Source organism: Mya arenaria, chromosome 17, assembly GCF_026914265.1.
Source record: "Mya arenaria isolate MELC-2E11 chromosome 17, ASM2691426v1".
Lineage (NCBI taxonomy): Eukaryota > Metazoa > Mollusca > Bivalvia > Myida > Myidae > Mya > Mya arenaria.
This window is the reverse complement of record NC_069138.1, coordinates 55,040,354-55,067,782: the sequence shown is the minus strand read 5'-3', so window position 1 is coordinate 55,067,782 and position 27,429 is coordinate 55,040,354. Positions and strand designations below refer to the sequence as shown.

The 27,429-nt window shown below is 35.1% G+C and overlaps 1 protein-coding gene and 1 long non-coding RNA gene across 2 annotated transcripts; both read left to right on the top strand.

Moving 5' to 3' along the window:
• Positions 1-20,075: 20,075 nt before the first annotated feature.
• Positions 20,076-22,888, top strand: LOC128223631 (uncharacterized). The gene is made up of 4 exons (XM_052932906.1): positions 20,076-20,212; positions 21,240-21,336; positions 21,666-21,743; positions 22,733-22,888. Exons 1-4 carry the CDS (start codon positions 20,076-20,078, stop codon positions 22,886-22,888), a joined length of 468 nt encoding a protein of 155 aa, XP_052788866.1.
• Positions 22,889-23,695: 807 nt separating this feature from the next.
• LOC128222695 (uncharacterized) lies at positions 23,696-24,951 on the top strand. The gene is made up of 3 exons (XR_008259208.1): positions 23,696-23,802; positions 24,134-24,183; positions 24,849-24,951. It is a non-coding gene; the product is annotated as an uncharacterized LOC128222695 (long non-coding RNA).
• The last annotated feature ends 2,478 nt before the right edge of the window (positions 24,952-27,429 follow it).

Sequence of the window (27,429 nt, the reverse complement as noted above, 5' to 3'; positions counted from 1 at the left end):
GACACATTAGTAACGTACCAATCATAAATAAATACTTCTACATGTATGATGGGGTGATTCGATATGCATACCCTTGGCAAAGCAGGTTTTCTAATCCCTGAAATAGTTCCATGTTTTGGAACTGCAAGTTCTGGAAGAAGGTGCGACTTGTAAAACCTGTTTGGTAACATTATTTTACAAAGTGAGCTGTCTTTGGATATTCTTTCATTAAACAATTCATGAAGGCGTACTAGCCTATCAAATAATTCACACCATTTCAATTCTAGAAGATAAGTATCTTCTATGGCCGAGAGTGTAAGATGGGTTCATCCCGACCCCAGCGTTTCCGCAAAACACCATGCGCGAGGGTTGGGATGAACGTTTCCTACACGAGCGGCTATGGTAGATGCTTTTTCTCCACCTCAGTTAAACAAAATTAAGTAAAAACGTATTGTTTTTGCTGGAACTCTTTTGTGCGTAGTGAAAATAAATGCGAATGAATATGTGATAGTTCGTGGTTGTCATAAATATGCGCGCAGGTATTCAGATAATGTTAATTGTGAACTCGGTCTTTAAATTGTTCTGAGGAGAGTGAAGCATTATGTCTTGAAAGGTGCGTGAAAACCTTTTTATGGTGACATTTGAAGCGAGAAATAATAAGCTATCTTAATATTGCATCAAGACAAGGTTTCTATGATGCTACAGACGACAGTCTTCAACAAGGGAGGCAATTACAATGTGATGACCATTACAAAGGAGTTCCATACGGGCGTTTTATCTTTGCCCGTGGGCAAGAAAAGAATTTCTAGCATGGTTAAATATTTGGATCTACTTATCTGAGGTGGGAGAAAAAGCATTCCTTAAACTTGATAATAACACTTGTTATTTTGCGGTTTTTTATGTTACCATCAACGTAATGTAAACAAAATTAATTTTCTGATTTTGCGGCATCATTTATTGTTGTTGCTTTTTGTTAGTTTATACTGAAGTCTTGATTTGTATTCACGCCCACTTATACCACAATTCCATCACATGATGCTGCAAAATTGGATTCCTTTATCTATTAACAATCCCGCCTGTTGACTGTCTTTCACAGCCTCTTAAAGTGAACATATTCCTTTTTAAATTGACGCAAAGCAATTCATTTTATTATAAAAAATTATTATTATTGATTGACCTACAAACAAATCTACCCATAGATTTCTTTCTTTCCACATGCCAATAATTAGTATTTAATTGTCCTCGTGTTCAGTGTTCTATACTTTTTATCAGCTTTCATCACATTCTTATCAAGAAATGATCATTTTTAACTGATTCCGGGTTTTTTTCTATTTGTTTTTAATTCTATACTCATGATATTTCTTTACTTGTTTAATCTGCCCTTGCGTTTACAATGTGTTGTTGTTGTTGTTTTTTCAATAATATATATTGCAAAACTACTTCATTAACATTGAGATGCAGGATTGGCACATTCAATTGTTGTACGTGACAACCCCAAACTGGAACAAAGTTCAATATATTCATATACACGAAACTATGCCATCTCTATTAATTCGCAGGTAACGAAGACCATACTTTGATTCACATGAAATGAATCCCTCATGAATTATGGTTTTGAAGTCTCATTCCAGTTTTTAAATCATTTATGATTTGAAAGTTCTTTTCCGTCGGTTTTGCCCAACTACAATTAAATTATATTTTGTTTCTAAAACTAATGCGTCATACTTTGGGTCTTGCACCAAAATATGAATTTATGAAATGGTGAAAACTTTTCTTTTGAGAATCAATTTAGGACCAATGTGCTTTAATTTTCCCTACATATGTGAAAATTTGAGAGCCTGCAATTTAAATATAATTTAATGTATTAAGTATTTGCATCCATAACACTCATTTGAATTTAATACAGAAAATTATACGCAAACGAGAAACGCCGCTATGCTACGAAACTAGAACGCTACAGTGAAAGGTCAGTAATACAATCGAGTAGTAAAAAAATATATATATACTATAAATTTCCTGCAAAAGTGTTGTTAGTAAACATGAAAAACAAACGGTTGTAAAAGGTAAGAAGTTATTGATAATGTCGTGTCGAAAGAAAAAAGTATGGTGGACCAAAGGAAACGGTCTCAAATACTTATGTGAAAACTACAGAAACCAGCTCAGTAGTAAATTGTTTAAAGATAAACCCAGTTTAATGGCACTGGGTAAAAGCCAAAAACAAAGAACACAACATCAAAAAATTACAAACAAGAAACATGAAAAACAGCACAAAACTCCACAAACAGCACAGTGCATACTTGAGATAATCTGAAAACTCAACAAATTTATTATCTTAGCCTGTTTTTTGTTTTGAAAGTATTTTAGGTTTTTGTTTAATTTATTGACATTTAATTTGATTTGATTTGATATTTGCCATGGCTATAAACAAGGAAGAAGGCGAAAAAATGGTCAACCAAGTGGACAAAATGCATTAATGAACATCAAAAAGAGACGTGAATGCTTCAAACAGAAAGTACTTAAATACACGAAAAAATATCAACAAATATAACAACCCTATCAAATTGTCAGAAAATAAGTTTCTTCCAATGGAAAATACTTCACTCAACTCGTGGTAAAGCGTTTACCTGTTTTGAACTTGAATAAATATAGATTATGTAGAATATCCGGGTTGAAATCATCAATACAGAAATCAAAATTGACTGGGAATAGAATAATGAATCTTTAACTAATAGAGCATCATGTTAGTGACATAACAACTTGTGTGTGTGTGTGCGCGCGCGCGCGTGCGTGCGTGTGTGTGTCTAAAGGCAAGGCATGTAGTTTAAAAGGGTATGTTACCTTTTGTTCTAATGGCAGAGACTAAAACATGTGGCAATTTAGTATCATAGTTGCACAGTGTCCACTTCAAGTTCAATGTTTCAAACAGTAAAGTTCAAGACAATGGTGTGAAAGAAATGCGATGTTCCAGCTCTCTAGGGCACTTTAATATCAGGTAGAGGTCCTGCCCAGTTAAACGAATTGCTAATAACGAATTGGACATTCCTCAAATGCATGAAGCTATGTTTTCTAGTGTTGAAAAATACAATAGGAAAGTGGGGGTTTAATCTTTTGTAAAATGAAATGAAAAGCTGAAAATGAGGAAAGAGAAAAAGCCATCATGCGAAATGACAAGCACGAGGGTGTTCCTGCAATAACAGTTGTATGTGATGATGGATGGTCCAAGTGTACCCTCAAACACACTTATAATGCACTCGGAGGAGTTGCTGTCATGATTGGTTCAGAAAGTAAAATACTTTTACATATAGGAATAAGAAAAAAACAGTGTATTATATGCTCAGCAGCAGCAAATAAAAATGTAGCCCCCAAAAAACATGATTGTTACAGAAACAAGTCAAGCACATCCCAGAGTATGGAGTCTGACATTATTTTAGAGGGTTTTTTGCAGGCAGAGAAAGAACATGGGTTAGGTACATGCGAATGATTGCTGATGGTGATAGCTCAGTGAACTTAAAAATTGTGGAATGTGTCCCAGTATGAGGTGGGCATGTATATATGTAAGAAAAGACTTAGAAAAGCTAGTTCAAGAAAAACCTTGTTATAAAGGGAAAGGAAAAGTTGAATTCCAAATACATTGTAAGAATAACTACAGCTATTAGGTGTGCAATTCGAATGAGATCTCAAGAACAAAATGCAAAACAACTCAAACAAGACATTACAAATTCAAGTTTCCATGTGCTTTGATATCATGACAAATGTTGTAGTTTCTGTAGGTCAAGAGAAAATGCAATTGAAGAAAAAAACTATGCGATTTTGCCATTCACTTGAATGATGAAACAGCTTTTCCACATAGCAACATGACTTTTGGAAAGAACCATCTGAAAATGATATGGAATCTGCAAGGGTAGCAGCAAAATTAGCTTTTAAAATTGATGACCTTAAATTCATAATTAGGGACGTTTCTGTTAATATAAAGAATATAGGTGCAGAGAAGAATGACCGCCTCATTGGCAATCTTACAACAAATCTAGCAGAAAACTGGATGGCCATTCGTGCTAAGTTTGATGGCGGTAAACAAATATACAGATGCCAGAGATGCTCGTGGGGGCTGTGGGGCGCATTGAGAAAACCATTAGGTCCAGCTTGGTCGCCAATGGTATTTCAAGAAGTAACGGGGTGTGAACCTGGATCTTATTTCTTTAACAATGCTCGCCATCCAGAAAAAAAAATCAGTTTCATGCAAGAAATATAGACAATCAAAGCAAGGCAAAAGAGGAAATTATCTTCAATAAAAACAAAGGCATAAAAAAGCAAAACTTGTTTATGGACAACCGTTAGATGACACTCCTGACATTTCTGCAACAGAGTTGAGTAAATGAGTAAAAAAAAATACACAGAATATTACCAATAAAAACAGGTTCAAACTTTGGTGCTGTGATATCAAAAAGGAAAAAAATAACAACTCAACTTGTCTTGTAAAAAACCTTGATTCAAATTTCAAGGGAAACATCTTCACTATCCGTGGCTTAAATCAGGACAATGCCATCAAAGAATATTCAAAATAAGAATGAAAACTGCCAGGTTGGAAAATGTGGATTAGTGATTTCTAAAAAAACATTCATTTTTGGCAACAAGCCCAGATGGACTAGTAATCGATGTAAATGACAATACAATCGGTTTAAATTAAATTACATTTATTACAAAACAAGAGATGTATGATACTTAAATTATAAAATCTACTATCAGATACAAGGACAACTTAGCATCCTTGATTAGGAGAGATGTGATTTGATTCTAAGGAGGACAAACCCCTATGATATGTTTGTTTAAAGAATATATCGTGATGTTGACATGTGGATTGTTATGGTTCCTAAATTGGAAGCATTTTACTTCAAGTTCATGCTTCCGGAATAAGCTAATCCAAGATATGACACTTCTACTGGCATCCGCAAACCGTGTTTACTATGGGTATGAATCCTGTTCACTGCATTTTTAGCTCGACTATTCGAAGAATAAGGAGAGCTATACTGCTCACCCAAGCGTCGGCGTCGGCGTCATCCCTTGGTTAAGGTTTTGCATGCAAGCACCTTTAAGTCAATATCACAGTAAATACATCATGTATTGCATTGAAACTTCATATACGTATTCCCAACTATCTAACCTCCTAAATTAATGAACTTAGATAACACTTATTTGAGTTTAATACAAATAATAGGCCTTTATTATTCGACTTAGAAATTCTGGTTAAGGTTTTGCCTGCAAGCACACATAGGTTAATATATCCAGCAAGTACTTGAGGTATTGCATTGAGACTTTATACAATGGCACTCAACCAGCCAACCTACTCAATTAACCAAGTTATATAACTCTAGTTTGCATTTAATGCAAATAAAAGCCCTATATTATTCGACTTACAAATTCTGGTTAAGGTTTTGCATGCAAGCACACAAATGTTAAAATCTCAGCAACTACTTGAGGTATTGTATTGAGACTTCATACAATGGTACTCAACCATCCAACCGACTAAATTAACGAAGTTATATAACTCTAGTTTGCATTTAATGCAAATAATAGCCATTTATTATTCGACTTACGAATTCTGGTTAAGGTTTTGCATGCAGGCACACAAAGATTAATATCTCAGCAACTACTGGAGGTATTGTATTGAGACCTCATACAATGGTACTCAACCATCCAACCTACTTAATTAAACAAGTTAGATAACTCTCGTTTGTATTTAATGCAAAATAATTGCCCTTTATTATTCAACTTAGAAATTCTGATTAAGGTTTTGCGTGCTAGCACACAGGTAAATATATCCAGCAAGTACTTGAGGTATTGCCTTGAGACTTTATTGAATGGTACTCAACCATCCAACCTACTTAATTAACCAAGTTATATAACTCTAGTTTGCATTTAATGCAAATAATAGCCCTTTATTATTCGACTTACAAATTCTGGTTAAGGTTTTGCATGCAAGCACACAAAGGTTAATATCTCAGCAACTTCTTGAGGTATTGCATTGAGACTTCATACAATGGTACTCAACCATCCAACCTACTTAATTAACCAAGTTAGAAAACTCTTAATGCAAAATCATTGCCCTTTATTATTCAACTTGGAAATTTTGGTTAAGGTTTTGCATGTAAGCACATATAGATTAATATCTCACCAACTACTTCATTTATTGAATTGAGATTTAAAGGTGCACTCTCACACCTTGAACTTTTTGACAACTTTTTATTGATTGTCTTTGAACGAGCCAATTTATGCGAAAATGCATTGAAGCCAGTGATATAAGACTGCTGACAAAATATCATATCACAGTTTTTCATATTTATGTTCAAAAATGGATGTTTTATGCTTTTTTATTAAACCGTTAGTAACGTTTTTAGCCATAAAACAGTAATTTTTCAACGAAAATATAAAACCCTGCTATCTGATCTCTTGTCAGCAGTCTTGAATCACTGGTTTGCAGATACTTACGCAAAATCTGTGAGAGTGCAGCTTTAATACCACGGCACTCAACGATCAAGCGTACCACATTTAAGTCAATATCTCAGCAAATACTTAGTGTATTGCAAAGAAACTTTAGACACGTCTTTCCAACTATCCAATCATCTTAACTAATCAAGTAAGATTACTTTATTTTGCATATAATGTAAATTATGGCTCTTTGTAATTTGTATCTCTGATGTTCATATATAATGAATTTACATTAAAAAGTTACTAGTCGCTTTGCATGAAACTATAAATTCAGCTGTGTGTGAATTCATGTGTTTGGACAGTATAGAATATATAATTATTATAGAGATAAATATAAAACATTATTTTCTTTGCCTAGTTTAATATTTCTGTTGGTTTAAGCAGTATTTCTTTGAATAGCTTGTCAACGTTTATTAATAATAATAATACAGAAAATGCTTAATAGTATGTCATTATTTAAGACATCATTGAGAAGCGTAAAGCCAGTACAAGGTTTCCGCTTAATTTGTGTTAAATATCTCATAAGTTTATGTACAATGAAAAAAATCAGATGTTTTGCCATGGAAGTACGTACGTAAGTCAATGTTTAAAAGGTCATGGGTTTTAATAACAAAATACCTTTTGCACAAAACTAAACCAGGGGAAATGGAAATAACTCATTTGTTTCTTTCAGCTCAAACTGTATTTCGGTGCACCAATCACATTATTGTTAACTGTGCACCCTTCTGAAGATATACTAGTGATATTGCACAGTTATGACATTAAATAGAAATAACATATTACGTGTTTTAATACATATACTTTTGTTGCTTTCAGAAGCACAACAACTTGAGTCTAACAATCACTTGTCTAGGTTGCTGGTGAAGATGTTTTCTCATCCACTCATCCACTGGTTATAATTGAGAGGACAGATGAAAACACTGAATGTTGCTCGTCAATATCCATTCAAAATGGATAAAATTTCACATTACTAAAAAAAATGAAATAATATCTTATTTGTTTTACTAAACTGGGAAGGTTAATTGGGTAATCACATTTATTGTATAAATGCACGTTTTTGTTTATAATACAACAATAAGAAGCTGCATACATAGGATTTCTTGTAACAGGGTAAATGTTTCAATTATGAAGTTATACAAAGAATGTATTACAATTTTACTTCGTATTACTTGGTTTAATTTTAGCATGTATGTTCCCGGGAATTATATCGTTATGCTTCATTGTATAGCCTATGATTGATTATATTGTAAAACATATGCATGATGATATAATCTTACAATGTGCTATACAAGAATTATATCATTATTTATTTTCAAACATAAAATATGCTTCAAATATTTTAATTCCTTTTCAGCTTATGGTCATTACCTGCTGTCAAACAAAGGTGCCCATACATACTTCGGAAATAGAATGATTTGTCCAGCATGCCTAAAAACATTCAAAAGGCAAAAAACTATGGACGAGCACACTTGCAACATTTGTTCCTTATGCGGGCATAAATTCACAAGGAAAGCAAATTTTAATAAACATCAGTGCTCTAAAACAAGTACATTTATCGGCTGCCATTGTTCAAAGCAGTATAAAACAGAAGCTAATTTAGAAAACATAAGTGCAGCCGTTGCCCACTCTGCGAGAAGGTGTTTTCTTCATACCAATTTTTTTCCCCATAAATGCATTCCAAAGTTGGAATCCTGTAGTATGCCAGAACAGCAGGCGAATGACATTATTACGGAATCTTCTTGCACAGCCCCAGAATCACTACATAGAGTCTCAAAAGAACAATTAGTTGCCGCCAAAAAATATATTGGTAATATACCTCATGGAAATATTGTAACTGGAGAGCACAAACCAGCTCAGTATTTTGAACCAGTGAGGTCCAGTTGGCAAAGGCATCAGTGTGAAATTTTAAATCTGTCTGGTCATGTGACATTTGACTCACAGTGTATTAAGAAACCTATTGACAGATCTTCAGAAGTAAAAAGTATAACAGGTGACGGGAATTGCTTTTTCCGCAGTATTTCATACATGGTTACTGGAAGACAAGCACATCATGCATTATTTCAATCTACGGTAGTCAAACATATGAAGGAAAATCCACAACTTTGTAGGGCATTATTTGATGGAAATCAGTCTGTGCACGAATATTTAAGAACAACAAAAATGGACTCTGATAAGACATGGGCAACACAGGTTGAAATTTTTGCTATGGCCCACCTTCTGAAGACAAACATATTTGTATACTCCCTAATTGAACATTCTAATACTTGTCAATGTTTGCAACATTCAGCAAATTTTATAGATACAAATTTGACATCAGCTCCTCAAAGTATCTACCTAAGTCACAAAAACAGAAATCATTACGAAGTTGTAATAGATGTTGGAGGAACATTATTCCAAATTCCAGACAATTACAAAGAAGAAAGTAATCTTTACAAAGAAATTAATAATCAAGTTAAAATGTTTCAAAAGAAGCAATATGGAAATAAGTCTGAAGAAGTGATCACACCTGACCAAGAACCCAAAAAAGATGAAAAATTATCAAAAAGGGATAAGAACAGATTAAAAAAAAATAGATGAAGAAATATGAATGCAAATAGAGAACTGGAAAATGAAAAAATAAGGGAAAGTATAAATAACAGAGAAAAAGAAAAGGCATATGCAAGAAAAAGACGGGCCTTAGAAGAAATCAGGAATGAGCAGAATGAAAGAAAAAGAGGAAATAAAAAATAGACTTGCAGAAATGAACATTAAAAAACAAAAGCGCACATTTGAAGAGTTTAGAAATGAAGAAAACAAGAGGAAAAGAGGCAGTTTAAAAGGTAGAAAAGTAGAAATTAACATAAAAAACAAAAAAGCGCATCTGTAGAGTTAAGAAATGAAGAAAACAAGAGGAAAAGAGGCAGTTTAAAAGGTAGAATAGTAGAAATGAACAGTAAAAAACAAAACCACACATCTGAAGAGTTTAGAAATGAATAAAACAAGAGGAAAAGAGGCAGTTCAAAAGTTAGAATAGTAGAAAAGAATATTAAAAAACAAAGGCGCACATCTGATGAGTTTAGAAATGAAGAAAACAAGAGGAAAAAAGGCAGTTCAAAAGGTAGAATAGTAGAAAAAAATATTAAAAAACAAAGGCGCACATCTGATGAGTTTAGAAATGAAGAAATAAGAGGAAAAGAGAAAATTTTGATAGTAGGTGTGTTGAAAGGGAAATCAAAATTCAGAAAAGACTTCACATGAAGTAAGAATGTTGGAAAGGAAAAAGAAAAAAACAAGATATAGCATATAGATACAAGGAAAAAGAACACAAACAAAAAGAGCTGACAGTATATACAGAGAAACTGAAAAGAAAAACAAACACAAGTCAAAAACATCTTTGACATTAGAGACTTTCATTAACACATTCCACACCGCAGTTCAATCAGGCACCTCATATATTTGTACGTGTTGTGACCAACTATGGTATCGTGAAAGTGTAAGAGAGAAAAGAAATCTTCATTTATCTATAAAACAGGAAGAAAAAATATTTACTGGCATACTCAGTGCTGATAATAAAGAATGGATTTGTAATACATGTTATTCATATGCCAAAAAAAAAATGCCTCCATTGTCAAAAATCAACATCAGCTTTCCTGTAAAGCAAGAGGTAAAGCATAAGGCCAAACAATGTACGCCAAGCTCTATCTTACTTGGTAAAAAACAGTGATCTTTATAAGGAAGATGGAATTACTGTTGATGAGGATTGGGATGTAGCTACTGAAGAACCTCAAGATGATTCACCAGAAGTTCCAGAAGATGACGATGATAAGTGGGATGAAACACCTCTAGAGCAGCAGACAGCAGGAACACTAGATACAATGTTACAACCAGTTGACCTATTTTTAGAAGAGGAAACCCAGATTTTGTCAATTGCTCCAGCCGAGGGTAATCGGCCACTAAGTGTATTTGTAGATAAATACTCAGAAGAATTAGCTTTTTCTACAATTTTCTGTGGAGAGAAAAGAGAGAGTAGCTACAAGCTATCGTACAACGATGTCTGTAAATCAGAACTAAGAAGATCAGACAGAAGAGTTGCTGAAAATATTCCCAACATATTTTTTAAAATGAAAAAGCTTCAAGCAAAACACATATGAAAAATCGAGCTTGGTGCTGAGAAAACAAAGGGTAATTCCAATAAAACAGCTGCAGAATTGAGATCCCCAGAAAATTTAATGAAATTATGTAGACAAGATAAGGGATACAAAGTCTTCAAAGACCTGAGACGCTCTCCGACTGGGAAAAGACAAAAAAGATCTCTTTGCTTTGCTATGCTGAGAGTTCAAGAAATTCCAACTTGGTTTGTCATTTTCATAAGCAGAGACTAGATGGACCCATTTGTTGCAAACACTTTCACAAATAGTGAGTAATAAAATGCTAACACCAGACCAAATTTCACATCTTACATTTTTTGAAAAATCTGCACTCATTAGAAAAGACCCAGTGACCTGTGCCAGACACGTTGACCACCAAGTTAAAAAGCTTATCAACACTGTCCTTCTAAGTACACTCAGTCCAGTTGGAAAGATTTTTGACTTCTTCAACAAGGTTGAATTCCAGATGAGAGGCTCCCCTCACATCCACATGCTAGTCTGGGTAGAAGAAGCACCAACGCTAGAGGAAGATGAAGGATCTAAAAGGGAGGTTTTGGACTTTGTCAATAGTTATGTAACATGTTGAGATCCACAGCTACAGAACCTTGTGACATTACAAGAACACAACCACAGCCGAACATGTAGGAAAAAGGGTCAGTTGATCTGCAGATTCAACTATCCAATACCACCAATGCAAGAAACATGTATTCTTGACCCCTTGGATGAATGTACAAACTGGAATTATATATCAAAGAAGATAGATGACATGAGAAAAGAAACAGAGGAAATGTACAATTTTAATGAGTTTCTCAAGAAACTGGACTTGACAAAAGAAGAGTATTTGAATGCCATTAGATCTTCGATCACAGCAAATAAAATCTTTCTCAGAAGAGGTGCAAATGAAACAAGAATAAACTGCTACAACAAAACTTTGCTTCAGTGCTGGAGAGCAAATATCGACCTTCAATATGTATTAGATGCATATGCCTGTGCTGTCTATATCGTTACATATATTGCAAAATCCCAGCGTGGCATGTCCAACCTGCTGTTCCACGCTGTGAAGGAAGCTAAGGAAGGTAATACTGATCTAAGGCAAAAGGTTCGCTCAGTAGGCCACACATTTTTAAATCATGTGGAGGTTTCAGTACAAGAGGCGGTCTACTTTATTCTGCAACTGCCATTAAAGCAGTCATCGAGAGATGTGATCTTCATCAACACCTCCCTCCACAAGAGCGAGTCCTGATGTTGAAACATTCTTCCATAATTGAAAGCTTACCTGACGATTCAACTGATACTAGGCCGTCTTACACATCAACATGCAAAACGTATTGTTGACAGATATACAGTAAGACCAAAAAAAAACTCCAAAATATTTGCTTGGCTGATTTTGTGTCACACTACAAAATTGTTTACACAAGTAACAAAACTGGTGTAAAAGATAGAGGAGACGATAATTTTGAGGAAGAAGATAATTTTGAGGAAGAAGAAGTTGAAGATAAATTTGTGCTTCCTGATAAAAATCTTCTGAAAAAGAGGAAAAGACCTATCATCATCAGGTATGTTCGGTACCAGCAGTTGATTGATCAAGAAAATTATTTCAGGGAAATTTTGTTACTTTTTTATCCATGGACATGTGAGCAGTCCATCGTTGGGAAGAGTCAAACCTTCTGTGATCGTTACTTTTCCCTTCCAAACAGTAGCCATATTGAAGATAAGATGAAGGAATACAACCACAATTCAGTGGAGATTGAACAGGCAATAGAGAATGCTGCTACACTTATCAGAGAACAACTGTTGGCAGGTTGGAATATGATTGCTTCTCACACTCAAGCAGAAGAAGAGATGGATAAACAGGAAGGTCAGAGAGAAAGTGTTGTTTTTGGGCCTCTAGCAGCAACATCAGAAGAAATTGAAGGGTTTTCAGAATTTGTTAGTGACAAAAGCTTGCCAAAAATTGAGATCATTCAGAATGCAATTCCAGATTTTCAATACAACTGAAAATACCTTTTTTTGTGATCCTAAGCGGAGGAGCTGGTGTCGGAAAAAACAGTGGTAGTAAACGTGATTTACCAAGCTCTCATACGATAGATCAATTCGAGGCCAGGTTCCAATCCAGATCAACCAAAGGTTTTACTGTCTGCTCCAACAGGAAAGGCAGCTTACTTGATCAAAGGAAATACAGTGCATTCGCTTTTTTCTATCCCTGCTAGTCAGGGATTTTCTTATCAAACCCTCACAAGTGCTAAACTGAAAACTCTCAGATTCAAATTTGCAAGTGTGAAACTTCTTATCATTAATGCGGTCTCTGTGGTTGGTAATCGAATGTTTTCCTTTATAAACTATCGACCTCAACAGATCATGGGATCAAAGAAGATATCTGGAGGCATATCCATATTGGCAGTGGGAGATCTCTTCCAGCTGAAGCCGGTCTTTGACGGTTGGATATTTTCAAACCTACAAGACGAGTATGGCCCACTAGCAGTGAACCTGTGGTGCGACAATTTTCTAATGTTTGAACTCCAACAGATAATGCGCCAAAAGGACAGTAAGGAGTTTGCTGAACTTTTGAATAGACTCAGAGAAAACAAGCAAACTGAACAGGATATTGGGATACTTAAAAAACAACAGATCAAGACAGACTTGCACCATCCAGATTATCCCATACATGTACCTCATGTTTATCTAACAAGAGCTCAGGTGAGCACGCACACTCTAGTGGTGTGTGAAACTCAGCAGGCACACAGGATAAAGAATGGGTGTCTAGATGTGGTTATAAGAGATGTAACACCGGAGATCAAGCAAAGAATACTTCATAAAATTCCAAAAGACTCTTCAAAAACCATGAACTTAAGTGACAATTTAAACACTGCTATAGGTCTTAGAAATGAAATTTCAACAAATGTTGATGTGGAAGACGGCCTAGCAAATGCGGCACCATGCATTCTAATGGCAGTTGGACCTCAAGATAAAACAGGAAGGTACAGATAGTTATGGGTGGAATTTGAACACGGTGAAATAGGAAAAGAATAGGAGCGAAAACAAGAACCTTTACACCAGAGATGTTAGTCTAAATTGGACTCCATTGCACAAAATCAAAAGGCAATTTTCAGTAGGAAAATACAATTCTGCTAAAGTTTTGAGAGAACAGTTTCTATTACGTTGTGCAGCAGCTAAAACATGCCATAGATGTCTAGGAGACACCATGGAGTCACTTGTAGTTGATTTTTCAGGAAAACGTTTTCCACATGCCCATTATGTTGGCTTGTCAAGAGTTACAAAACTTGAAAACTTAATGATTAGAGATTTAAATATGGAAGGTTTCAAAGTGGACCAAGTTGTTGTCACAGAAACGAAGCGTCTGAGATCATCTCCTCTTCCCTTGTCATGTCCCCTTCAAGCTACAAATTTATTCAGTATTGTGTACCAAAATGTATGATCTCTAAGGAAACATTTCCAAAATATAGTTACAGGAAACCACTACAATTTGGCTGACATCAATATTTTCGCTGAAAGTAAACTTGGCATCCGTGATCAGACACAGGATTACTCCATTACAAACTTCAACTTACACAGATTTGACAGTCCAGTAAACAGTAGCTATGGATTATTTGTTTATTCAAAAAAAAGAAATTGATATTACTGTGGAAAATAGCCATGAAGTGTTCCAGAGCAATTATGCGGAAATGGTCAAAATTGAAGTGTACCAAAATTTACTGTAGTTGCTATGTATGTGTCTCTCAAAACAACATCCGAATTCTTGAAAAAATGTTTTAATAATATGTATAGCACATTTTGCCAAAGAAGCCAACCATTTATTGTGAGGGACATGAATGTAGACTTATTAAATATAGATGGTCATTTCATTCAAAACATACTGAATTGTATTCAACTTATCAAAGTTCCAACAACAGATTTTGGATCACTTTTAGATCATATCTATGTTAGTGATAACATGAAAAAAACGTATGAGTGTGGTGTAGTTGAATCTCACTTTTCAGATCACAAGGCAATATACATTTCTTTCAAATAAAAAAGTGTATAATGCACTGCACACAAATAGTGCAAATGTATGTTTAAATTCACAAGCAGTTTTAAGTTGAAGTATATAACACTTTAACAAATCATAGAAATACTGTTAAAAAACTGTTGAAAAACTGTTACTTTGTCTACAACTAGTTTTCAGACTGTTTTTATGGAAATGCATGTGTAACTTTTATTTTGGAATTAATTATATTTGTGTTGATGAATTGTTTTAAACAACAATGCACAGTGTTTGCCAGTCAATGATGTGTTGTAAGATTTCCACACTACACAACAAACATATAGTATATTCAGGAGTCATCAGAATCGGACACTTTCAACCTTAATGGAACAGCACTCAAAAAGTGTAAGAGTTTAAATATCCAGTAGGTCTTGTCTTTGCATTTAGCTATCAAAATTGCTTAATTTTATTATTGTTTAGTTCAACATTAATTTTAATTTACATTTTTCTGTGCACAACCACCAATTAATTGTGTATCCCACCAACTGATAGGAACTTTAAACAATGCTCCACTGTAATTGAGGAAAATACGGTTTCTCTTGCATTATTGTATACAACCTATAATCCTTTATTATTGCATGCTATTTCCATCAAGTCTGTATTTCATTAAAGGATGAATGTTTTTGATTGTTCGAAGGCATTATTCTAATCTAATTTTACAGTGATCAATCTATTTTTCGCCAAACTTTTTTAATCCTTACACCGAAGAGCGGCGGAATAGTCGAGCGCGCTGCGCTGTCTCTGTGACAGCTCTTGTTTAAAGAAAAAATATAATATATATAGTGTTTTCATTTTATAACTGAATACATTCACACTCAAAACACTTAATATTATCATAAATGTTCCCCTTCCCCCAACCCCCAAAAATAAATGAAAATAAAATAAAATAAATAAGTAATAGGTTATTGAAGCTGCACTCTCACAGATTGACCATATTTACAACTTTTTTATGCCCCCGAAGGTGGGCATATTAAAATCGCACCGTCCGTCCGTCCGTCCGGCTCTGTAACTTTCCCTTGTATGGACAGATTTTAAAATAACTTGCCACATGTGTTCCACATACCAAGACGACGTGTGGCGTGCAAGACTCGTGTCCCTACCTCAAAGGTCAAGGTCACACTTAGTGTTTATTCACAATGGAGTGCTGCATATAAGGACATAGAGTATAGGTTGTCGTGTCCGGGCTGTAACTTTCTCTTGTATGGACAGATTTTGAAATAACTTGCCACATGTGTACCACATACCAAGACGACGTGTCGCGTGCAAGACCCGTGTCCCTACCTCAAAGGTCAAGGTCACACTTAGTGTTTATTCACAATGGAGTGCTGCATATAAGGACATAGAGTATAGGTTGTCGTGTCCGGGCTGTAACTTTCCCTTGTATGGACAGATTTTAAAATAACTTGCCACATGTGTTCCACATACCAAGACGACGTGTCGTGTGCAAGACCCGTGTCCCTACCTCAAAGGTCAAGGTCACATTTAGTGTTTATTCACAATGGAGTGCTGCATATAAGGACATAGAGTATAGGTTGTCGTGTCCGGGCTGTAACTTTCTCTTGTATGGACAGGTTTTAAAATAACTTGCCACATGTGTTCCACATACCAAGACGACGTGTCGCGTGCAAGACCCGTGTCCCTACCTCAAAGGTCAAGGTCACACTTAGTGTTTATTTACAATGGAGTGCTGCATATAAGGACATAGAGTATAGGTTGTCGTGTCCGGGCTGTAACTTTCCCTTGTATGGACAGATTTTAAAATAACTTGCCAAATGTGTTCCACATACCAAGACGACGTGTCGCGTGCAAAACCCGTGTCCCTACCTCAAAGGTCAAGGTCACACTTAGAGTTTATTCACAATGGAGTGCTGCATATAAGGACATAGAGTATAGGTTGTCGTGTCCGGGCTGTAACTTTCCCTTGTATGGACAGATTTTAAAATAACTTGCCACATGTGTTCCACATACCAAGACGACGTGTCGCCTGCAAGACCCGTGTCCCTACCTCAAAGGTCAAGGTCACACTTAGTGTTTATTCACAATGGAGTGCTGCATATAAGGACATAGAGTATAGGTTGTCGTGTCCGGGCTGTAACTTTCTCTTGTATGGACAGATTTTAAAAAAACTTGACACATATGTTCCACATACCAAGACGACGTGTCGTGTGCAAGACCCGTGTCCCTACCTCAAAGGTCAAGGTCACACTTAGTGTTTATTCACAATGGAGTGCTGCATATAAGGACATAGAGTATAGGTTGTCGTGTCAGGGCTGTTACTTTCCCTTGTATGGACAGATTTTAAAATCACTTGCTACATGTGTTCCACATACGAAGACAACGTGTCGTGTGCAAGACCCATGTCCCTACCTCTAAGGTGAAAGATACACTAAGTGTTTATTCACACGGGAATTCTGAATATAAGGACATAACAGTGTAGGTTGTCAAGTATGGGTGGTATTTTTTATGTTCAGAGGCAATTTAAAATAACTTGCCATATGCATTTGACACGTAAAGGCAAGATAAACTTTTCATGTACTGACCTTGTTCGTAGGTCAATGTCACATTCGGGGGCATTCGTCACATACTGTGACAGCTCTTGTTATTTTTTGTCTTGGAAAGAGCAAATGTTTGCGTAAATATCTGCAAATCGATGATATAAGATTTCTGACAAAAAAAAACTGATTGTAGATTTTCATATTTCCGTTCGAAAATAAATGAATTATGGCCTAAACCGTTACTAACGGTTTAAGATAAATGCATAAAACATCAAATTTTGAACCTGGATTAAAACTCTGCGATGTAAGTTTTTGTCAGGAGTCTTATTTAACTGGTTTCCATGGATTTTCGCAAAAATTGGCTCGTTTCAAGACAAAAAAAAATGTTGTCAAAACGGTAAATCTGTAAGAGTGCAGCTATAAAACATATAGCATTTACAAGATATGCTATAGTCATCTACACTTTTACTCAAATAAGAAACCATATTATTGGTTCTTGATCACTAAACCTCAATAAACATATAATTATTTTTTTTAGTTTGAAAGTCCATTGTCAGTTGAGCGGAATTGTATACGTGGAAGATCCAAGAAGTTTGATAAGGTATGATGTCTTTAGGTGCAGTCGAAACTCCTATGTCAAACTCTGTTATCTCTGTTAATGTTATGTTGATTTTCTTTCCGGTAAACTTAACACCTTTTGTATTCGGTTGTACCGAATATTCGTTATTTCAAAAAAAACACTGGGTAATAAGGACATGGTCATAGCGAGTATTGCCTGTATTTATTGGTAAGGACGCGTCTCTAACACAGAATAAAATTCACATGCAAATAGCTAATGCATAAGTCTGTTATACATTTCGTATTTTAATTCGTGAAAAAATGCCTGACAACAAATTAGAAAATGAATATAAAAATGTTTTGAAGTACTAAAAAGTGCATTTTCAAGAAATTTCTGTATGTTTAAGGCATGTGACAGCAACCCTTCGTCCCTATGTAGAGTACATGCCAGTCATAAAGTTTCAACACCAGACATCAAAATCATACGTACCGTGTTAAGAGGGTACCCGTGCTTTAAAAAAATATGAGAGAGAGGTTACCTGTGATATAAAAAATCAATAGCAAAGAGGTTACCCTTGCCGCTGTGAAACCGAAAGTAGGGTGTTTTATTGAATCTTACATATATTTTTGACATATTATTGCAATTTGTATGAATATGATATATACATGAATACATGTAGTATGTATGGTGTGTACATAATCATACCAGTGGTTCATTTAAGCCCGCAGAACATGCAGAGGCGGTGGGCGAGGCAAGACATATCGATATTGTGTAGCTTTTTGTTGTGTTGCAGTAATTGAAAAATGGGCACATTACAAAAAAAGACATAGCTATAACATTCCAGTGTTCCGTGGTATAGTTCTTTTGCACATGACATACCTCCTTTCATCAGTAGAATGAAGATTATCTGGACTGTTGTCCATCGCCGATTTGTTTTCAACAGGGAATGACCGGTGCATGGGCAAAAATGGTACCGTTTCAGTAGATTTCGCAAAGAGGGTACCGATATGGATACGCACAGTGAAATACGTTTTCAGAAATGTTGCATTGTTTAATTTCATATTGAGATGGCTTTTCCATTTGATGTTATCAAAACGGCGATTTAATTAAATATTAAGTATTTTCTTTTTGTATTTACGGATATGTTCTTGGATGACAGAACACGGATATTTATTTGGATGACAGAACATAGATATGTACTTTGGTGACAGAACATGGATATGTACTTGGGCGACAGGACATGGAAATGAACTTGGTTGACAGAACATAGATATGTATTTGGGTGACAAAACATAGATATGAACTTGGGTGACAGAACATAGATATGTACTTGGGTGACAGGACATAGATATGTACATGGGTGACAGAACATGGATATGTACATGGGTGACAGAACATGGATATGTACTTGGGTGACAAAACTTGGATTTGTACTCTGGGGACAGAACATAGATATGTTCTTGGGTGACAGAACATGAATATCTACTTGGGTAACAGAACATGGATAAGTACTTGGATGACAGAACATGGATATGAACTTGGGTGAGAGAACTTGGATATGTACTTGATTGACAGAACATGGATATGTACTTGAGTGACAGAACATTGGTATGTACGTGGGTAACAGGACATGGATGAGTACTTGGGTATCAAAACATGCGTATGTACTTTGATGACAGAACATGGATAGGTATTTGTGTAACAAAACATTGATAAATACTTGTGTTAATCATAATACGCGAATATAACTTCATGTTGATCAAAAGTCGTGACTTTCAAATAAAGCAAACTGTTGACTTTTAGAAAATAAGCACCGATGACCTATCCTTCTTTGGTTTTAATCTGTGACCTCAAATGATCTTATCTGTCAGTGACAGATTGAAGGTCACAGTCAGTAGGTTCATTTTCGGTTCAGTTTGGAGTGGGCCATTGTCGAAAATGCATGTCCATGTATTGTTGCTGGTGGCGATATGTCTTTTTGGTAAGTAAGTGTATATAATTGTTATATTTAAATTATGTGGTATCTGTTATTAAACATTAAGCAGTATTTTGGAGCATTGAATGTTCGTTTATGTCGCTATATTTGCAATTTAATATCTCCTTATCTCCTTCCTTTAACAAAATGTTGGCAATGTTTTATGTATATGCCATAGTTAAGCAGATCGTCAAACAGTGATATCATTTTGCGTACAACATTATTCTCTGCAATTGACATAGAAATCACGATGCTAACATATGGAAACACATCAGAACTACTTTTGGTTAGTATTTCATAGATGGAGTTTCGTCTCAGACCTTTTAAGGAAATGATGAACACATTATACCTGCAAAACAAAAGACGCACAGAATTCCGCATATATTGTATTCCAAAAAGCGGCGGTAATTGCGATATGTATGAGCCTAACACTATCGGCAATGATAAATCCATTCTAAAAGTTGCAGGCATTAAGGCGCTGCGTATAAACAGGGCAACGCAGCAACTTGAATTGGAGATTCTCTATGTGGTAGATCATAGCGCTTTCGACAAGTAAGTTGTATTATATAGTTTTGATACCGAAAATTTATTGAAAAAAAATGATGAAAAGTACAGATGCAAGCCCAGTTGAAAATTATTTACGTTAAGATTCAAGCCTAATTTTTAAAACAAAGCTGAACTTGTATGGTCGATTCCGTTCCTAGGAAAAAGTCAATCAATATCATGTTTCAGCTAAGATCAAAACCGAGATATGTTTATCGAATGGCGGACAAAGGTATTACTTGACCAGTTCGTTACTACAATAACCTAACCTTTATGTATTTACCAGTCATAAGATTACGAAAAGCTTACATATATAGTCCGTTTCGATTATTTCTCCTAAAAGTCAAAAGCGGTACAAACTTGACCTACATAGCAAATGCAAGTGTTTAATTTATATAGCCCGGAATTGACTTAACTGGGTTTTCCCATGCCGGTACAAATAAAAGGTGAATATCGAGCTATTGAAATTCATGTAACAGTCCAATGACTCTATTGTCTCCGAAGTAACGTGTGTATATAACAACGGTTTAATTTTGTTTGTACCGGAGGATTAGGCTGGGAAAACCCGAACAACTATAATTCCGGGCTTAAACTATTCAACATGTGGATGTAACATTTACATCATCAACTGACTTTTCATTTTTGTATTCCCTCCATGTCTTGCATGTACCTCCAATAAAATTGGAAGGCATTTCATGGCTAGGCCTTAGAAAATATACTTCTGATTCGGGTTGCCCAACCCAACTTAGAAATAGGCGCCGACCGTAACGTTGTTACAGTCTATTGATAGAAAAAATGAAAGAAAAAGTATTTTAAGTTTGTGTTTTAATATGTAGTTTAAAAACCTTTTATGTTTATACGGAAGATTTCTTTAAAGGCTTTTCCAAATGATGGCAATAACGTTCTTACATAAAGCCTTATAAAAAGCCTACGTACCCCAACTGTGTTTGAAACGGATGTAACTCTAACCAAACCAATTTTGGTCTTATATCATTTCAATAATGTTTGACACTGAGTTATATTTCGTGCATTCCAGGTGGTACCAGAGGGCGGACTCTTCTCTGTCACATTCTGCACGAGTATCGAAGGCAACAGCAGACTTAAAACAGTACCTTGGTACCCTCATACATTCGGTTAGTCAAATCAATTCCTATATGTGTCTTAATTAATGTTACTATGTCTTCCGTATTCATGGGGAGACCTATTGTTTTTTTCACATTTCGGTCAGTCCGTCAGTAGTCAGTCACTCGGTCAGGCCACTGCTTTTTTATTGGTTTACAAAATATAAGGGCAGACATTTTAGGGTCATAAAATATGAAGCTAAATTTATTTTTTAAAAAGTACAAATAATTAGGCAAATGCAAACATTTATTTCATTTACATTTGAATTTCGACACCCACTACAGTCAAACAGCATGGGGGAATTTCGTTGTGAAGCCCGATAGGTCGTCTTTCATTACAGAGCAACAATGTGTATAAGACGTTGGAGCCTCATGGCATCTACATTACACTGAAGATCGTTGACGTGCTTGTAATGCAGGTAAGCATTTAGAATATCAATATACGAAATAATAATTATTTTCGGCTTATTCAATCACAAACGATTGTTTTAAACGTTATATCAACATTTAACTTGCCATGCCCCAAGAAAGTAAGATACGCGAGAAATACATCGTAATGAAAAGATCCAGAGGATGCCTTCTTGTCCGACTTGGCACACAAACATATTAAGCAAACTCACATATATCGGAGTTGGGGGTAGAACCAAGACTTCTCAATCATAAGTGTGTGCGTTAAATTCTAAACATCGCGGAGTCAACGACGTCAAATGGTACGACCATCAGTACAGGTATTTTATAACCGTCATCGATTTTGTGCCTTTCGCCATTGTATTTTTAGCGACTATGTGTGCTCAGTCAATGCATTTTCTTTTTTAAGTTGTAAATGTTTCTGTCCATTGGCTTCGTGTAATACGAATTTGACTGCATTATGTGAATACACAATAGCTGCTCAATGTTTTATTTGAAATAAATAAAGTGATGTCAAATAGAGAATAACAGAGTACATCTGTACTCTAAATATCATTATAGTGTTCTTCAAGCCGAAGTATATGGCATAAGGTTACCTTAATTGGTTATTTGTACTTCATACTAAATAAAAGTCCATATAGTTTTTGAGTTAATGTTACATAGTGTCAAATGCTACCTAGCGCTAACTTTTTCTGCCTTACATTTGACTGTTGTTGACCATAGTAGACAGAACATGTGAAGCAATATAAGGGCATAACTTCTTCATTTTTCATTTTCCTTCAATTTGGTCAATTGGTTTTGAACGCATCTGAGTTCCTGCGAGAGAAATAGGATTGCACAAATATGCAAATAAAATGTTGCATTTTGTAGAGATCGAACTAACGAAACTCGCTCCGCAGGCGGACACTCGTACGCCTCGGTTTCGTTAGTTTAGCACGGCTGTATAATGCCGCTATAAACACGTTACATGATCCATTACCTTTTCCCGTATAATAACCAGACTGCTGCTGCCTCACCCTGGACAGAGAATGTGAAGCGACTAGACGGCAATGAGTATGTCATCGAGCCAAAGGACGTGCTGAATCTGTTCCAGCCCAAATCCATACAGTTGCAAAACAGTTACCCACACGATCACGCTATGTTGTTCACCATGTAAGATGAAGCAGTTTAAATCAATTTTATAAAGTTGTCTTGATAGCTTTGTGGTAAGCACACTTGCTTCGAACCAAGGTGATACGGGTTCGATTCCCTACCTGGACCTACGTGGTTGTTGGTCAATCCGGTAAAGTTGGATTTTTTTTCGGGTATTCAAGTTTAACAACAACACAAGACAACAATCTACTGCCCAAACATAAGAGATTATTATTTTCTTCACAATCGTTGTAAACCAAATCAAGTTTAAACTAAATACAATTGAGTCATTTTAGTAGTTTCAGTAGGATAATTATATTCTTGTTTTTCATTTATTCAAGGTATGCACTTGAACACAACAGTAGTCACAGTACATTTGCTGGTACGTACTTTTGAAAACACACCTTTAGGTAAACAAACAAGTTAATTGAAAATTCTCCTTAAGTGAGACTGGCGGTTTTTCGTGGACAGTTAATGAATGGCTGTTAAAGATATATCCTATGAGAGTGATAATTGTAAAGCGCAGACTGTAGACTTCATGGGTTGATTAAGATGTAAAGCACTTCCTAACATTGCCTTCTATTACTATTATTGTTCTGACGTTTGACTTGCTGACTGTCTATAATTATAATCTGCAAGAAAGGTTTTACTCAAAAATTAGTATTCAATTTTGTTTAATGTATACTTGAAGTGCCGTCAATTCATCAATTACCTTTTTACTTCGAGTAACGTCATTCAAGTAACATATATTGCGTTGTTAATGCCTGAAGGTTCTAATATCTTAATATGTTGAATCAGTTTGGTACCATGTAATGCAATGTTGTTTACCTCAGGGTATGCGAGGATCGAGGCTGATTGCCAGCCAAGAGGAGTGTCTGTTGTTCAGGACCAAGAGGAAATGTACACTGCGGCACTTATGGCCCACGAACTTGGACACAGGTTATTACTATAAACACAAATGTATCCACACCATTGAAGCAAATGTAATATTTTAAAAAGAATTCTCTTCATGAACACCCTTGGGTTATTTTAAGACTACCTATAATTGATAGATTTATACAAACTTTTTAATAATAAAATGCTGAGTTGAAATGACAACGATGTTAAAAAGCCAATGTATAGAGACGAATACTTGTTATATTGTTATTGTTTAAATCAATTTAATAAACGCTTTGTTGTGATTTGGCTATCTTAAGTTGTCATCTCGCTATATTAGACACATGTATTTTAATCGTACGTACTTCTTCAAAATATGCCCATATCTGTTTAGCCTTGGCTGTGAGCATGATGGCAAGGGTAACTCTTGTCCCGTAGGAGCAGGTAATGCTTTTAGTAATCTTAAACCATTTGCCGTATTAAGGCACTGACTGCATAGTATGCAAGGTTTTTTAATCATAGCTTTACATGGTACTTATTTGTAAGCCAAACAAAAATAACATCGGAATTTCTAATTGAATTCAACGATACACGATTCCGTCACAATAACAGTTTGCGGAATTTACACGGCACTCACCAGTATTTCATATGTTCACACAGGGGTTAATTCAAGTTGCACAATTTGATAAATTAGTGAATATTGAATAAGCAAATGTTAATCTTAATAATTTTAATAAACCGTCATCATTTAGCTGGCCAAAACATTAACACGTATTGTGTTACTCGATCCGTAGACATTTGCTGGAATTCTTGAAACAGGATTACATACTACCAATCGAGTAACTGCTATAATGAATTAATTTGTCCTATATTTTAGACTACAAAATATATTTTGCGGCAAAGACAGTTTAGCTCATATAGTGTCTGTCAGATAGTTCAGGGACAACCCTTTTTCGGTTTCAATACGATTTAGTATTAGTATGTCGCTTTTCCTTGAAAATACATATACGTGTTTCGAGTTCTATTTTAATCTAAATGTACTACGTAGCACTTGAAAATTATTGGCCTGATGAAAGAGTTATTTGGTTGGTTATTTTTCATTTGGATAGGGTATAACATGGAGGCTGACTATGTTGATGACAATGTAAGGAAGTGGCAATTTTCTTCATGTTCCGTGGACTATATAAAGAACTACATTCAGTACTTAACAACGTAAGTATTGTATCCCCTGAATTGCCAAAGGTAAAACATTTTCTATTTAACGATGTGGTGAGATCAAATTTCTTTTTAAGCAAGTAAAGTATTGTTCTATAAACATATGAGTTTTAAATGAGATAAATGGTTCATTTACGAACAAATGGCCGTGATATGATAATAATTGCAGACACATTTCAACACCTTTTACGGAAAAGAAACCTCTTACACTTAACAAGGTACATTAGTTTTCAAATGTAGGTTAAACGCGTGACAAGTAAATAAAAGCAGTTAAAAGATGCAATCTTACTCCTAAATAAGATTTATCACAAATAATACAATTGGTTTGATACACTTAAAAGGATAAACAAATGTCGTAAATAATGGTTCCTATGAAGGATACCGCGTTTAATTTAAAAGAAAGGTGCTTAAAACATTGTATTCTTTCCTATCAGCCTAAAGTATAAGACAGTAAATCTTTTAGCATTCACCAATGATTAACAAAATTGCGTTTTCGGCTATTAAATTCAAAGTTACAATCTTGTTATCAGTAATTTATATTTACCATAAATGCTTTATTTAGTAAGTAGTTTAAGGTGTATCACTCAAAATTTATGTTTGTTATACATGTGTTTGTATTGATCTTGAAAAAGAGCGTCGCTTTGAACTATTTTGGTCTCATCTCTTGAAATGCAATTTTCAGTCATCATAAAGATTGCCTGACTACCATTGACAATACACACACCGATTCTGTCCTCTCTACTGCTTCACATGAGTGGTATGGGCAAGTGTATGATGTTGATGAACAGTGCAGGATTGCATATGGGAAAGACTCGTACTTCTGTAGGGTATGTTTTATGTATAACCTATGCATTGTCTATATGCATTGTTCCACATATGAGACCACAGAAAATAATATAGACGTGAGAGAAATTGACCACGATAGGTGAAAACTACCACGTTTAGTGATATTTTACCACGATTAGTGATATTTACCACGATAAGTGATATTTACCGTGATAATTGAAAATTACATAGATGAATTATATTTACTGCGATAAATGATATTTACCGCGGTTAGAGATTCTTAACCGCATATTTACCGCGATAAGTTATATTTACAACGATAAGTGATTTTTATACGATAAATGATATTTGCCGCGATAAATAGTATTGATCTCAGAAACGGCTTATAATACTGACTTTAAACTGTGTCTTAATACCGCAAATGGTTTAAGATAGCTTTAAACCTGGCGTTTCCGGGCGGTTATCTAATTATATATTGATGGACGTCTGAAATGTTTGTTAGTGTACATGCTGCAGTTCCTTGTCAAAGTTATATGTACATGTGCATGTTGAACGTTTTGATATTTAACAAAACATGCGTAGACACAATATTTATATAAGAAAATTAGTACTATGAACATACTCATAGGATAAGACATCGAAATAAAATCGAGGTAAACGTGCAAAAAAAGCTTGGTTAATGACAAACCCTCTTCAAAGGTCTACACAAATCTATTGATAAAACTGTTTAAAAAATACAGTAAATATTATATTGCTGAAAAGCGTAGGTAAGGCTATTGCAAATTTATCAAAGCCTCTCTACAAAATTTTATTTTCGAATAGGTATCTGCCAGTAAATGATTTGTGTTTGTTCATAACGGTAAGTTAAACAAACTATTTCCAACCTGCACTTAAATACCTGGTTTCAGAATCTATACGACGGTGCCGCAGATTATGCTGGCATGTGTATGGCCACGTATTGCAGGACGGAGGCTACAAGCAACTGCCACTCCACCGAAGGAGGAGATGGGACACCTTGCGGCAACGGAAAGGTAAGCTGTTGTTTTTGTTCGTGTATCTATTTTACTGCTTGTTTGTCTTTTATTTGCATTTACATGTATTTCAATCATGAATATATCTTTGATTATAAACTTCATGTCATATAAGACAGATGTATATATCTTACAGTGGTGCATGTCCAATCAATGCGTAGCAAGCAGTCATTTGACTGGTGTAACAGGTAAGTTATAAATAAAAGTCGATTTTTGCAATAAAATGTAAAGGGAGTCTTAAAGATCTGTTTAAATTTATTTGGTATTAAATAAACAGAATTTCATTGATAAAAATATATGACAAAAGTATTCACTAAAATTAGCAGTTGAAATAAACATGGAATGCGTAATTTGCAATAGTGACGAGGAATACGACCCACCCTGAACATGATAAATTCCTTCAGATTTAAATTCATGCTTAAAACCTCTTTAATAGTAAACAATATTGAAACGGTCAACATGTCAATGTTCACTAGAAAAAGTATGTACAATGTTTTATAAATATAAGTGTTAATGTGGAAGTATAAGTTGGTACCAAACCAGTATTTTCTCACGCTTTAAGATGATTGTCCTGCGGGAGACCAACCTGGAGTTGTTTACAATGGCAGAACATGTGACCAAATACGTCAATCAAACCCGACTGACTGTTCCCATAGTT

Coding starts and splice junctions, on each gene's coding strand:
- LOC128223631 (XM_052932906.1), top strand. CDS start 20,076: ATGTATGAGCCTAACACTATCGGCAATGATAAATCCATTCTAAAAGTT. Junction 20,213..21,239: donor GATCATAGCGCTTTCGACAA/GTAAGTTGTATT, acceptor CGTGCATTCCAG/GTGGTACCAGAGGGCGGACT. Junction 21,744..22,732: donor TTGACGTGCTTGTAATGCAG/GTAAGCATTTAG, acceptor TATAATAACCAG/ACTGCTGCTGCCTCACCCTG.